Raw genomic sequence first — 14191 nt, forward strand, 5'->3', positions numbered from 1 at the left:
TGATCTTTATATTTGATCTTTTTACTTTTAGGTTCTTTACGCTACATTCTCATATTTTATGGCATTACAAGCTATATTGCATGCATAATACATTTGTAATATTTTATATACGTTTCTTGATAGCGTAATTTTATCTTTAACATATGTGTAAAACAATCCTAAAGATGAAATTTTTGTAAAATTTATTTTTATTATGTTAATAATTAAAAGAGTTATAATTATTAAATATACGTACGTATTAAATAAAAGTTGAATAAAAGTTTAAAAATATTGAAATATTACATTAATTAATTAATAAATATAAATTATGTACAGAAAAACATTTAATTTAGATATTTAAATTTATTTTATTACCATATATTTGTTTGCATTAAATACGAGTTACAAAATCAAAGGTTATGTAATTCATAATTTTTAAAATATAATTATATAACTAATAATTTTCTCTTACTTTATTATTATTTATTGTTACACATATGTACGTACACATTTTTATGTAATATGTATATATATATTTAATTTTTTTTTTTAATTTAGAAAGTGTTAACGCTTACATATTAATTTGAAAATATTAATATTTAGAACTTAATTCAGAGAATATTCTTATATTGGAAATATAAATAACAATATACATAAAATTAAATAAATATTACCATAATGTTGATAGGAACATAGCATAATAATTCTTTTCATTATTCTCTAAAATGGTATTATTAGAATGGTATTATTATTAGAATTTGCCAATTTATTTTAACAATAAGATTGATGTCATTTTTTAACAATTATGGCACGCACTTTCGAATACGTCTGTTACAATACGAATCTTTCGAATTCAAATATTTTAAAATAAATATTTATAATATATTATAAATTTTTTCTCTGTACTGATCAAGAAGAATAATGTAATAGTCAAGAAGAAGTAAAACATCGCATTTTCTTTCTAATAACTATTATACATATAAGTATGTTGTAATATCGAGAAAAGATAATCATTGTATTTATGTAGCACCATTCTATAAAATTGTTACTAAGCGGAAGTAATGACTAATAATAGCAAATGTATCGAGAGAATATGCTTTATTTATTGCGCATTTCGCTATTCCGTACAGTTTCTAAGATTATAAAAAATAATAAGAGAGAAATGTTATAGACGCGTCTCTGTACAGCTTGTTTCTGCTTTGCCTGTGAATCTTTATTATTTATTCAAGTATGTATTTAGTGCTTTCAGCAAGAAAGAACATTTGCTGCTCGTAGTATTTATTCGTAGGATTGCGTACATCGCTTTTTATATAATGATCGATTTATTGGAACAATGTTGAGAAAGAGAGATTATATCTATAACAAAATGTGGTAGTATTTTCTTTTTTATTTATCGCCCTTCCCCAAGTTTTACTCGTACAGGTGAAAATAATCACGAGACAGCTGTGTTCAAAGTACACGATAGTACGTGCATTTTATGAATCGGGGAGACTTACCGAAAGTATATTATGGCATGCTCTGTAACATTCGAAAAACTCATCGTTTTCTTGAGAATGCATTTGGCTTTTGCTTGTTGTTGGCCGCTACCACCCACAGCAACTAAAATGCAAATCACGTATGATAAATTTTTTCGTTTGTTCAATGGTTTGCATTCGATGCTGATGATCTATGCGGTAGCATATAGGATTATTTCTCAGTACAACAATACGTTGGTGATAATGCAACTAGGTTGCGTCTTAGGTACTTTATGTGAAGTTCCATTGCAGATATATCTGTTTACTCAACAGCACGATAGTTTGCAAGTAAGAAAAGTGAATTTTATACATCTTTATATTGCTATATATTTTTATATATGTATTAATCATTAATATTAATCATATTAATTATTATAAATTAATCATTATGAATGTAACGGGCGTAATTATAAAGTAGATATTTTAGCAATATAATATAAATATAAATATTTATATTGATATATAAAATATAAATATAGATATTTGAGATATTAAAAATGTTGCTTTCAAAATATGCTACGTGTGATACGTGTGCGCTATACTTTTTTAGAAAAATCGATCTGGAACTTTAGGTGTACAAAGACGTAGAGATATATCCAATTAATTGGATTTAAAATGAAGTATAAGAGTTACGAAAAATTTTTTAATATACTTCATTATAATTCTTATTTTTCAATTAAACAAAATTATTTTATGAGCATAAAGTTAAACAATATAATTGAATTAAAATAATTGTTAATAATATTGCAGACTATAATTTTGAAGATGGAAAATTACAGTAAACATGCAAATTCAACGGAAAGGAATGTAATACAGGAATATATAAATAAACATATAGTAATTTATGGCATAACACTGACATTGATGACAGTAGCTTTAGTTGCCATGATTTTAGTGCCATTGATATTGGCTCGTCCCGTATTAGAATTAGAGTATCCATTTTCCATTGATTATCAACCGATGAGGGGAATTATTTACTTACATCAGTCATTTGCTTTGTACCAAGTATATGTTCAAGTGTGTGCCACCGTTTTTCTTGCTCTTTTGCTTTGGTTCTCAACCGCTAGATTTGAAATTTTGGCCAATAAATTTCGCATAGCTACGGAATACTCTGATTGGAAAGCATGTATACAAGAGCATCAAGAGCTTTTAAAGTAAATTTGATATATATATATAATCTATAATTATATATAAATTAGTTTCAACAAAATTTCAAGTATGCTGCATTATCAAGTATCCTTATATTACTTATTTTATATATGTATATGTATGTGTGTATAATTAAATATAATTATATTATTTATTATATAGCTTAATAAATAATTATAGGTTTACGAGACAAGTAACTTTTTCCATTTCACACATAACATTATCATCGCTAGGTGTTAGCACTATAACGGTAGTATTCAGTGGTCTTACCTTTCTTGGTGTGTGTATCTATTTATTTTATTAACTTATTTTTTAATTAATTACTAGAGCAAGTCAAAAAGTAGAGGAACTGTTTTCCTAAACAGATTGATAAATACCAATTCTTGTATATATATATATATATATGATTTATCATAATTTCAAAGTATATTTAGAGTTGTGGTTACTCAGCTCTTTTTATTATGATTTTATGTCAATTTAAAATGAATACTTTTCCAATAGTAGAGTAGTTGTCCAATTTCACTAAAGAAAAAATGAGAGCAGTATGTTTTCTTCATAATATGACAAAAATCCGACAAGTTACTACTATTTTTTAAAATAATCTATTTTTAAAATGACTATTATTATAAATGAACTATTTTTAAAATGATCTATCCACCAGTAGATCGGGCAGCGATTTAGACAACTCTTAACAACAAACCACTTTAAATATATAAAGAGAACATGTAAAGATTTGAAGTTATGATAAATTAAAAAAGTTAAGATTTTCAGCAACTTATTCGGGAAAATAAAAAAGTTCATTTACTTATTTCATATATTTACTTTTTAATTTGCCTTGGTATTAATAATAAAATGCATTTTAAAAAGCAAAATTATAATTTTTTTTATTGTTATTGTTGCATAACACAGCTACTTATAAAAACAAATTAATTAGAAAATTATTTGCTTTACGCAAGTCAATATTGATTTAAGAAGATTTTTCCATATATGTATATATAATTTCGTGCTATATCTATATTATTGTGTATGTATATATATATATATACAGGGTCTACCAAAAGTGTGGAAACCCCTAAATATCTCGGAAAATATACGTTTTACAGAAAAGTGTTTCCAACAAAAGTTGTAAGGTTTAAGAAGATCTATATACTGATTCTATCAGTTTGACCTTGGATGGCGTCGTCAAGGTCAGGTCAAGGTCACATTGACTTTTTTAAATGACACCCCCTACATTTGATTGCATATTCTTATAGCTTAATTCAAGAGCTTTCCAAAACACTATAATAATGTTCATTTTTATTAAGTACTTTGCGAGTTATGAGGGTTGAAATAATTTCTTAATTTTACATAAACCATAAAATATCTAGTAAACCATTCATTTTTCGATTATCTTACCTTCATACTTTTATGTACAAAATAATGAAAGGAATCAATTGGTGTAAAGAAAACATACAGTTGTTTTTAAGAAAAAATATGGAATTGTTAATTGCAAATTACATATTTTTTCTTAGAAACAACTATGTGTTTTCTTTACACCAATTGATTCCTCTCATTAATTTGTACATAAAAGTATGAAGGTAAGATAATCGAAAAATGAATGGTTTACTAGATATTTTATGGTTTATGTAAAATTAAGAAATTATTTCAACCCTCATAACTCGCAAAGTACTTAATAAAAATGAACATTATTATAGTGTTTTGGAAAGCTCTTGAATTAAGCTATAAGAATATGCAATCAAATGTAGGGGGTGTCATTTAAAAAAGTCAATGTGACCTTGACCTGACCTTGACGACGCCATCCAAGGTCAAACTGATAGAATCAGTATATAGATCTTCTTAAACCCTACAACTTTTGTTCGAAACACTTTTCTGTAAAACGTATATTTTCCGAGATATTTAGGGGTTTCCACACTTTTGGTAGACCCTGTATATATATATATATATATATATATACAACATTATATTCTATAGTTCTATTGTCTTTTAAAACAGCGATTTCCAATGTTTGTCAAAATGCAGTATTCCATCATATGTTGTTCATCATTGGCAAAAGTATTTTTATGCACTTGGCCAGCTGATCATTTAATGAGTATGGTAAGTTTCAATAAATGAAATTAAATATAAATGTATATTATGGAGCATTCAAATATTCAAAAAATATTATAGAGTTGTTATGCTGGAGATGCTGCATATAATTCATTGTGGTATGAACATGAAATTGCTTCACAAAAAATTATGTTGTATACTTTACTTCGAACTCAACGGCCTGTTATTGTATCTGTTCCCGGTTTGGTCACGGCTTTATCTTTGCAACATTACGCATCTGTAAGATAGCGCATTTTGCAGTCTATTATAGTTAATAAATATTATAGTTAATAAAAATTATAGTTAATAATATATGATTATATGTAACAAAAAAAACATTTTATTCCTAAAAATCAAATATTTTAATTTAAATAAATAGCAAATTTACAAATATCTTTAAATATTTTTACAGTATGTATCCATGGCATTTTCTTATCTGACGTCATTTAGAGCAATGCTTTCTAATGATGTGGATTAATTGAAAATAATCAACACTCTTTATTTCAAAATAAATGTCTAGGCAATAAAAATGCGTCAATGCTAATACTTTTTATATAGAAGAAAAAATAAATATAATAAAATATCTTCTAAAACTTTGTAAATTTGATTTAAATTTCGAACTTTACATATCTCGTTATTGAAATATTTTACATAATGTTTATTATTTTAATAAAATAATAATTTATGTGCAGAAATTATAAATTTTGCAGTGCTGGACAAAAAATTATTTTAAAATAATCTAAAATAAGAAAAAATGCATCATACTGCATTAATACTGATATACTCACATGAGATATATTTAATACTTATGCAAATAAACTGTGATAATCATTTTCTTAATCTTATTCGCGATCTCGAACAAAAATGGCAAATTCCAGCATTAGTTTAACTTTATTGTATCTTTTTATATATTTTTTTTATATATACTTTAGTTTTTTTACGTTTATAGCAAATAAAACAATATGTTTAACGGATTTTATATCTATTAATTTTTATTTAAATGTTAAAGGCTTTTTTTATTTCGTATTCCGATTATCTTTATCGTTTAAATATTTAAATTTATTTTTAAAAGTCTTAGGGATACAGATTTTGTTATACATTTTTCCACGTTTTGCGCGTTTTATAAAATCGGATAATCATCATAAGTAGATTAAGACAAGAAGTGTGTAAAACTACAAGACATATCATATCAAATAAATTTCTATTAGAATGGAAAAAAAAGAAAAAAATAAGTTAAAGAAGAGATAATAAAAGAAAAAAAGTTTGATGTAATAATTGTCAAGTTTTAAATACACATTTTTTGTTTGTTATAAATTTTAAGTTATCTAATATTTCTAACATCATTCAATTCTCTTAAAATCAATAGATGTTGTCAAAAATCAAATAAAGACATATTTACCATTCTTTTGTATTTCCATTTATACTAATTCAATCAACGTATAAAAGTAAGAAATATTATTATGATAATAATTCAAGATAGAGAGAAAACTGCTGCGTGTAAAACATGTTGCTGGTATATTTCTTGCCATCGCATAATTTATTAATCCACACGTTCACGCATGAGCTCCGAAGATAGGAAAATAAGAGTAAGTAATAATCAGTAAGTATAATTATCCAAATGCGATAATATGCTTTAAGATATTTTATACTATTGGTATACACATGAGGGAGTGTATTAATGATAGCTTCTTATATTTCTCTTGAATCTTTTTCACCTATTATATGAAGTTTTTTATAAAATCATAAGAATACTGCAAGGGTATATACTTCCGTTTGAAACAATTCAACCGGAACTCGTGGTCTATCGTCAAAGGCAAACTCAGTTAATATGAAGAAGATTACGTTAGAGAAAGTCATTGCATTTCTGAAAGTGGATTTATTATTTGCCTGTTGTTGGCCAGTATCGCGAGACGCAACCAAATTTCAAATCGTTTGTGATAGAATATTTCGTGTAATCTCAAGCTTGCACGCAATATTGTTGATGATCGAGCTAATATATACGATTATTTATCGGACTGAAAGTATTCAAATGCTTATGCAATCAACCTGCGCAGTGGGCATATTATCTGAAGTTCCGCTGCAAATATTGTTGTTTACTCTGCAACATGACCGTTTGCAAGTAAGAAATTGAAAATCATTTAATAGTTACTAGTAATTAAATAATTATTTAAATTTATAGAAAAATATATATATCTGTTACATTTGAATAACTTCAAATTTCAATATTTTTTAATAGTCTTTCTCGTATTTAAGAATTTTGAATTTATCATTAAAATATTTCATGTTAGAAATTATGAGATATAGTAAAAAATGGCAGGGGTTTAATTAGGTTTAATTAAAATTTAATTAAATCTAAAGGAAAAGCAAATTTTTAAAAAGTCATCAAAATATGTTGTATATGTGCTATATGTTCCAAATAATAATTACTTATATTTTACTATTATTCGACCTTTATTATGTCAAATGACGATAGAAATACAAATACGAAAGTTTAATAAGAATATAGATAAAACAATTAATCTATTTTTATTTTTAATGTTTACTATGTTAAGTTTTAACTGTTTATATTATAATAATATTATTATAATGCTTATAAATTATGATTAATATAACATATATTTATTACAACTAATATTGTGTCACAGCTTTAATGCAGTTGAAGATTTATTTTTCATTGTTTAACTGACAAGAGATGAAAAAACGTATACAACAATTGTCTAATTTATTTAATTGTGCAACTTATGATCATTTTGCGTATATGAATGTATGTATATAAGTATGTGAAATGGAAATATTTTTCAAAATTTTTGACATTTTTCATATTTCGAGATTTCGGAACCGAGTTTATTAATTTTATTCATATATTGCAATCAAGAAATGTCAATGTTATATCAAAAAATACCGTTAAAATTGCGTATTATTAATTCCTAGAATATTAATTGAAAATTATTTTTACATTTCTCTTATATAAAATCTAATTTCAACGAAACATGTAGTTTAAATTAAATATCGTCTTCCTAACTGTGTAGGTAGTAATTTTTCAAATAGAAAATTATTATCACCAGGCGAAAACAGAAGAAAGAAATGTATTTCAGAAATACATTGATAGATACATATATTTATATGCAACGACCTTAGGCTTAATTACCGTAGGGCTATTTATTTCATTTTTGGATCCACTACTTCGTGGATTTGATACATTTCCGCTCGTAATAAAGTATCCATTTCCAATTGATCGGCAACTATTGCGAGCAATCGTGTATTGCCATCATATGTTTGGAATATATCAAATTTATTGTCAAGTGAGCTCTAATGTTTTTCTTGCCTTTTTACTGTGGTTCACATCAGCACGATTTGAAATATCCAACAAGTTTCGTACAACTACGAAATATTCCGACTGGAAAAGATGTATTAGTGAGCATCAAGAACTCTTAAGGTATGTCGATAGTCATATCAAAATTAAACAATTAATCCAATCAATTAAAATTTTTTATTAACGTTTATTAAGTTTATGCTTAATGCTTGTTAATATATAATTATTGAATTCTGCTTATTGAATTTTATGCTTAATATTTAATATTAATTATTGAATTTGTTATTATATAATTATTAAATTCTTTTTTACAAAGATATATATCTAATATTATTTCAAACTCGAAAAATCATAGTATAATTAATAGCAATAGACTATATGAAACCATATATATGAAACCATATATAATTATATGATGCTTATATATTACACACCTTTATATTATATGAAATATTAGAGAATATGTTTACTTGTCATATTTAATTAATTAGTTACAAAGAAATACTATCATACAATATATTGTTACAGGTTTGCGCAAGAAATAAGTTTATCAATTTCGTACATAATATTATTGTCTCTTGGTATTAGCACTTATTCGTTGGTATTTGGCGGTGTTAGCATTCTCAGCGTGTGTGTATATTCCTTATTATGATATAATTTTTTTTTAATAACAAAAATTATTAACAAATTTAAGTAATAAAATCTCCCCTTTTATTCTTCGCTAACATATATGTATTCTTGAAGAACAACTAAAATGTAGAAGAAAACTAAATGTTTAAAGAAATAAAAAAATTCTAAATAAAAGTAAAAACGAAACAAATATAGAAGAAACAATAAAATGTTCAAACAATAATCAGATAGTAATATTTTATCCTATATATTTCAAGAACAACATTATATATCGAAGACATATTTTTATTAGTTTTATTAATAGTTTTATCAATAGTTTTAAATTTTAAATAATTAACTTTTTTAAATAGCGGATACCGTTATCTGTGAAAGCAAAGTTCTTTATCGTATGTGTTTCATCATTGCTGAAGGTACTTTTATGCGCTTGGCCGGCTGATTATTTAATGACCATAGTAAGTTTCGACAAAACAAATCAACAAGATACTGTAGTATATTCAAAGGTGTGAAAAATATTTGCAGAGTTCCGATATCGGGGATGCTGCATATGATTCATTATGGTATAAACATGGAATTGATTCCCAGAAAATGATGTTATACATTTTGTTACGCTGTCAACGACCTATAATTATAACAGTTCCTGGTTTACTAGCAGCTTTAACATTTCAACATTATACTTCTGTAAGAGAAAACATTTCAGTATTACAGTAGTTATCTTTTAGCTTGGTTTAATATGATTTTGATTATTTAACTTTATTTAATTCTTCGTATATATTTCTTCTGTGAATATTAAACTTCTTATATTTTATTTTTCTTTCTATAAGTATTGTATAATAATTTTGCTATGTGTATTTTACTTTTAAAGAAGCATTTAAAGAAGTTGTTTTAATAACTTTGCAGTACATCTCAACAGCATTCTCTTTTCTGACAACATTTCGAATAATTCTTTCTGATAATACAGGATAATATGAAAAAAATTAATTTTTTTAGATTTTTTGATTATATAAAAAATAAAACGAAGCATTAATGTTGTATATAGTAATAAAATCTAGTATATTAATGAAAACAATTATATAATTTCGTATATCAATAAAAGTAATTATAAGTTTTCTTGCTATTATTTTCTTCTACGATTGTGTATTAGATAAGTTAGCAAGAAAATATAATATCGTTGATTCTTAAATATGGTATGTAATGTCGATACTCGAAAAGTATCGAAGTGCATTGTTATACATAATCATATATAATTTTATATATAATAAAATATGGATAATTTTTTCTGTTTTTTTTTCAAGCTTAAGTAAAAAAGAAACTAAATATATTCTTTATCCCTATTTCTAATTTCTATAATAACATATAATTAATTAATTTATCTCATAATCAGGTTGTGAAATTTATTTAGTAAATATAAGTAAATATAAGATTCAAACTTTTGTGTGAATCGAACAATTATTAATAAACTCACATACATATCCACAATAAAGTACATTAAGCATATATCAGATAATCTTTTCAAAAGAAACTATGTACATATGTATATAATACTAGCTTTCTACCAGTATTGTGTGTGTACTGACGGTATTATTTGTAACGACGTTGTACTTTCCATTGTTGCCCTCTAACATCTCCCATTCTGCTTTCCACATTAATTGAGATTCTAGGGAAGTTAGAAGATAATTGACTTATCGATTTACCACGATCTTTATTCTGTTCATCATATATATATATATATATATATATATATATATATATATATATATATATATTCATAATCGCAATCCTTTCATTTTATTTTATTTTATTTTAACATAGTATTATTTATTTTATTTTATTTTATCATAGTATTATTTGTGACGACGTTGCACCTTCCTTCGTTGCCCTCTAACATCCCCTACTCTATGTTTATATTAATTGACTACGTCTAGGGAAGTAAGAAGATAATTGTACAATTGCACTCAACGTCGATATATCATTTGCTAATTATATAATTTGTAAACTTACACATGATTCTATCAAAAGCAAAATTATAACAGGAAATGTGCATCAAAGAAAGGAGAGATATATAAGTGCATTATATAAGTTTTATGTGCTTATGGTTGAAATACGTACATTAAATACCTAACATAATCTTGTGCGAAATGCTTGAAGCTCTCCATTGATAAAGTCAGTTCATATATCAGAATCATATGTACACGTGTAACAATAGCAGAATAAGAAAATAATATTTCAGAATAATAAAATTATATTATCCTAATATTTGTAATGACAGATACATTGACAATAGAGAAACTCTTGGCGTTTTTGAAAGCCGATTTGTTATTTGCTTGTTGTTGGCCATTACCACCAACTGCTACAAAATGGGAAAAAATACGTAACAAAATATTCCGTTGTTTTTCTGTCTTGCACGGATTGATTATGATAATTGCAATAATATATACAATTTATGCTAACCGGTCAGATTTATTTTTAATAATGAAATTATGCTGCGAGTTGTGTACCACTTTAGAGATTCCACTACAAATAATTTGCTTCTCGATGCAATATGATTATCTCCAGGTAAGAAATAAACGATATTATTTATTTTAATTGACAAACATGATAATAATAAAAATAGAATTATAAACATACATTTATTTATCTATTACTATCTTTTGAATTGAAAAAATGCGTTATTTACTATTCGATTGTTTATATCATTGTTTTTCTTTTTTTGTAAAAATTATATATTTTGAAATTATTGATTCTGATTCATAGAAATATATAGATATATATTTTTGTAAAATGAAAGACTAATTAATATAAAATTTAAATTATATTATTATAAAAGAACGCAATCATATTTATGTCATAAACGTTGTTGTTTATTTAATATCGTCATTCTATTGCAGTATGTGATTTATGAATTGGAGGATTATTGCAAGCATGCAAAACCAAAAGAGAGGAATGTTTTTCATCAATATATTGATAGTTGTAAATCAATTTATATATATTCAATATCCGCCTTCACTGTTACCGGTCTGCTGCTTCTTCTTAGTCCTATTATAGAATCGCATCCTTTTCCCATTGACACAGAATATCCATTTTCCGTGGATTATCAACCCTTGAAGACTATCATTTATTTACATCATATGTTAATTATATATCAAAGTTACACACAAGTATGCGCAAACATTTTCGTCGCGCTTCTGTTGTGGTTCGTGTCAGCGAGATGTGATATCTTATCCAGCAAATTTCGAGCAGTCACAGAATTTGCAGAATTACGTGCATGTATAGAAGAACATCAAGAATTACTCTGGTAAATAATAATCAATATTATATTATATTATATATATATATATATATATATATATATATATATTAAATACATTGTTTTTTTATATTACCTTTTTTGTTTTATTTAATATTAAAAATATAAGAAATAAGCTCGTCAAGTAAAAAGAGAAACAGTAGTATTTTGTACTGATTATAAATATATAGAATAATATGGAATATAATAAAGCTTTGAGAGAAACACTACAATCTTTACACAAATAACTAAATTTCTCGGATTTTAGTTAATGAATTATTTTCTAATTATTTTCTTTTAAATAAGATTAGCTTCACAAAAATGATTTTTTTCAGCAATTTTTTTTTTAATTTTATTTATATGATATTTTCTGTGAAAGAAACATAATATAAACTTTTATGTATAAGTCTAATTGTCTAATTTTTATTTTATTATATTATTGATTTGCTTTAATAATATAAAACATTTTCAGGCATAATTACAAAATTTTGGTTAAAATAGATATATTATTTCAGGTATGGAAAAAAAGTAACTCTTTCTATTCGATTTGTGATGTTAGCATCGCTGACTATTAGTACAATAGTTATCATATTTACTGGTTGTACTTTTCTTAGCGTGAGTAAAATTATTCTTACTTTATAAAATGCAAGTGTACAAGATGTTTCGCCAACATACAGCTCAATACGACAGGTTGCCTGCTTATAGGAAAACCGGTAATGCAAGAATAGGTAATACAAATCACTTGCGTACATTTTCGAAGTATACTAGCTGTGACACTATCAACGCGTAATAAGCTGTTGGAAGAAAAAATTAAATTGCACAGAATAGTGAACTTGTGACATAAATATTTGAAAGTATATATCTAAAAGAATATTATAATATTATAATATTATTGCAATCATATATATATATATATATATATATATATATATATATATATATATTAGGATTATTGATATAATGTTAAGAGTTATATTAAGTTTAATTTTTTTTTAATTATTTTTCTTGCACTCCTATGAGCAGACAATCCGTCATATTGAGCTGTATGTTGATGAAACATTGTACATTTCATAAAAATGTATTCTTTTCATTCATTAAGAATTAAACCAAGAATTTTTATAATATTATATTTATGATATTACACATTATTATTTCACATTATTTTAAAAAGTTTTTTTTCATGATTTCACTTTTTTATATAAAATAACTCTCTCATACATATTGTATCGTATGCATTGTGTAATTTAAAAAACATTTATATATCGTTTGATGAAACATAAATAGTGTAGAAGCTGTCTACTATTGCTATTGTTCATTATAATTTTCTCTTTTATTAGCGGCAACCAATGTCGGTAAAATCAACATTTTTAATTTTTTTTATATCATCTCTTGCAAAAGTATACTTAACCGCTTGGCCAGCTGACCACCTGCTAAGTGCAGTAAGCTATATTTATAAATGTAGAGATACGCGAAAAAATGTGATATTATAATATGTTTCTAATTTAATATTTTAGAGCACTAATATTGCACACGCTGCATATGATTCAATATGGTATAACGGGAAAGTTAATTTTCAGAAGAATTTTGTACACACTTTATTACGTAGCCAACAACCTATAGCTGTAAATATACCCTGCATGCTACCGACTGTTTCGTTAAATTATTATGCCTCAGTGAGTCACTGACTTTATTATAATTTTTGTTATCATATTTTTGTGCTTATGAATATATTATTTTTGTATTATTGATGAGATACATGCTTTAGATATTGTTGTATTAAATTACCCAGCACAAATATTTTCTCAATTTTTTGCTTTTATTTTAAAAATAGACATAAGATAATTGTTTAGAGACAGCTATTCTCATACGTAGTTTTGTTAATTATATAAATAATATATTTTATTTTTTTAACAAATATAATACAAAAATAAATAAATCTATATTTATTTATAATATAAATATATAAGTCTATATTTATATACTAGTTTGTTTGTGATAATATTTATCATTTTTACTGCCATTAATAACACAATTAATTACCTAACTTATCAAAATCAAATATTCATAATTTTTAAAACATTTTTAGTACGTCTCGACTGCTTTCTCCTATCTAGCCACGTTTCGAGTTATACTTGAAGAAGATGATGATTGATTAAATGAATATTTCTTTCATATAGAATTTTATATAAATATCTATCAATTATCAAAACATAGATTTCTGAATAAAAGTAATTTGCG

The 14191-nt window shown here is 24.9% G+C and overlaps 3 protein-coding genes across 5 annotated transcripts; all 3 read left to right on the forward strand.

Annotated features, from left to right (window-relative positions):
• The first annotated feature begins 1037 nt into the window (after nt 1-1037).
• On the forward strand, nt 1038-5224 carry LOC105259377 (odorant receptor 49b). Of its 3 annotated transcripts, none has more exons than XM_025406237.1 (6): nt 1038-1781; nt 2244-2647; nt 2823-2922; nt 4635-4736; nt 4809-4967; nt 5140-5224. In XM_025406237.1, exons 1-6 carry the CDS (start codon nt 1488-1490, stop codon nt 5203-5205), a joined length of 1125 nt encoding a protein of 374 aa, XP_025262022.1. In that variant the 5' UTR covers nt 1038-1487; the 3' UTR covers nt 5206-5224. The 3 variants fall into 3 exon arrangements, with proteins under 3 accessions (XP_025262022.1, XP_025262023.1, XP_025262024.1); XM_025406238.1 differs by having other exon boundaries at nt 2823-2892; XM_025406239.1 differs by having other exon boundaries at nt 2823-2892; nt 4662-4736.
• Nucleotides 5225-6509: 1285 nt separating this feature from the next.
• Nucleotides 6510-9633, forward strand: LOC109610595 (odorant receptor 45b-like). Its single transcript, XM_020030017.2, has 6 exons — nt 6510-6846; nt 7946-8163; nt 8569-8668; nt 9021-9122; nt 9190-9348; nt 9568-9633. Exons 1-6 carry the CDS (start codon nt 6556-6558, stop codon nt 9631-9633), a joined length of 936 nt encoding a protein of 311 aa, XP_019885576.2. The 5' UTR covers nt 6510-6555.
• Nucleotides 9634-11126: 1493 nt separating this feature from the next.
• On the forward strand, nt 11127-14127 carry LOC105259378 (odorant receptor 85f). The gene is made up of 6 exons (XM_025406228.1): nt 11127-11223; nt 11556-11962; nt 12469-12568; nt 13291-13392; nt 13468-13626; nt 14040-14127. The coding sequence occupies exons 1-6, from the start codon at nt 11140-11142 to the stop codon at nt 14103-14105; spliced, it is 918 nt and encodes a 305-aa protein (XP_025262013.1). The 5' UTR covers nt 11127-11139; the 3' UTR covers nt 14106-14127.
• The last annotated feature ends 64 nt before the right edge of the window (nt 14128-14191 follow it).

The sequence above is a fragment of the Camponotus floridanus genome, unplaced genomic scaffold (genome assembly GCF_003227725.1).
Source record: "Camponotus floridanus strain SB8 unplaced genomic scaffold, Cflo_v7.5 scaffold136, whole genome shotgun sequence".
Taxonomy (NCBI): Eukaryota; Metazoa; Arthropoda; class Insecta; order Hymenoptera; family Formicidae; genus Camponotus; species Camponotus floridanus.

Excerpts from the sequence above, each read along its gene's own strand:
- LOC105259377 (XM_025406237.1), top strand. The coding sequence starts at position 1,488 with ATGGCATGCTCTGTAACATTCGAAAAACTCATCGTTTTCTTGAGAATG. Across the intron at positions 1,782-2,243 it reads AACAGCACGATAGTTTGCAA|ACTATAATTTTGAAGATGGA; the intron begins GTAAGAAAAGTG and ends ATAATATTGCAG. Across the intron at positions 2,923-4,634 it reads GTGGTCTTACCTTTCTTGGT|CGATTTCCAATGTTTGTCAA; the intron begins GTGTGTATCTAT and ends CTTTTAAAACAG.
- LOC109610595 (XM_020030017.2), top strand. The coding sequence starts at position 6,556 with ATGAAGAAGATTACGTTAGAGAAAGTCATTGCATTTCTGAAAGTGGAT. Across the intron at positions 8,164-8,568 it reads GAGCATCAAGAACTCTTAAG|GTTTGCGCAAGAAATAAGTT; the intron begins GTATGTCGATAG and ends ATATTGTTACAG. Across the intron at positions 9,123-9,189 it reads CTGATTATTTAATGACCATA|AGTTCCGATATCGGGGATGC; the intron begins GTAAGTTTCGAC and ends AAATATTTGCAG.
- LOC105259378 (XM_025406228.1), top strand. The coding sequence starts at position 11,140 with ATGAAATTATGCTGCGAGTTGTGTACCACTTTAGAGATTCCACTACAA. Across the intron at positions 12,569-13,290 it reads CTGGTTGTACTTTTCTTAGC|CGGCAACCAATGTCGGTAAA; the intron begins GTGAGTAAAATT and ends CTCTTTTATTAG. Across the intron at positions 13,627-14,039 it reads CGTTAAATTATTATGCCTCA|TACGTCTCGACTGCTTTCTC; the intron begins GTGAGTCACTGA and ends AAACATTTTTAG.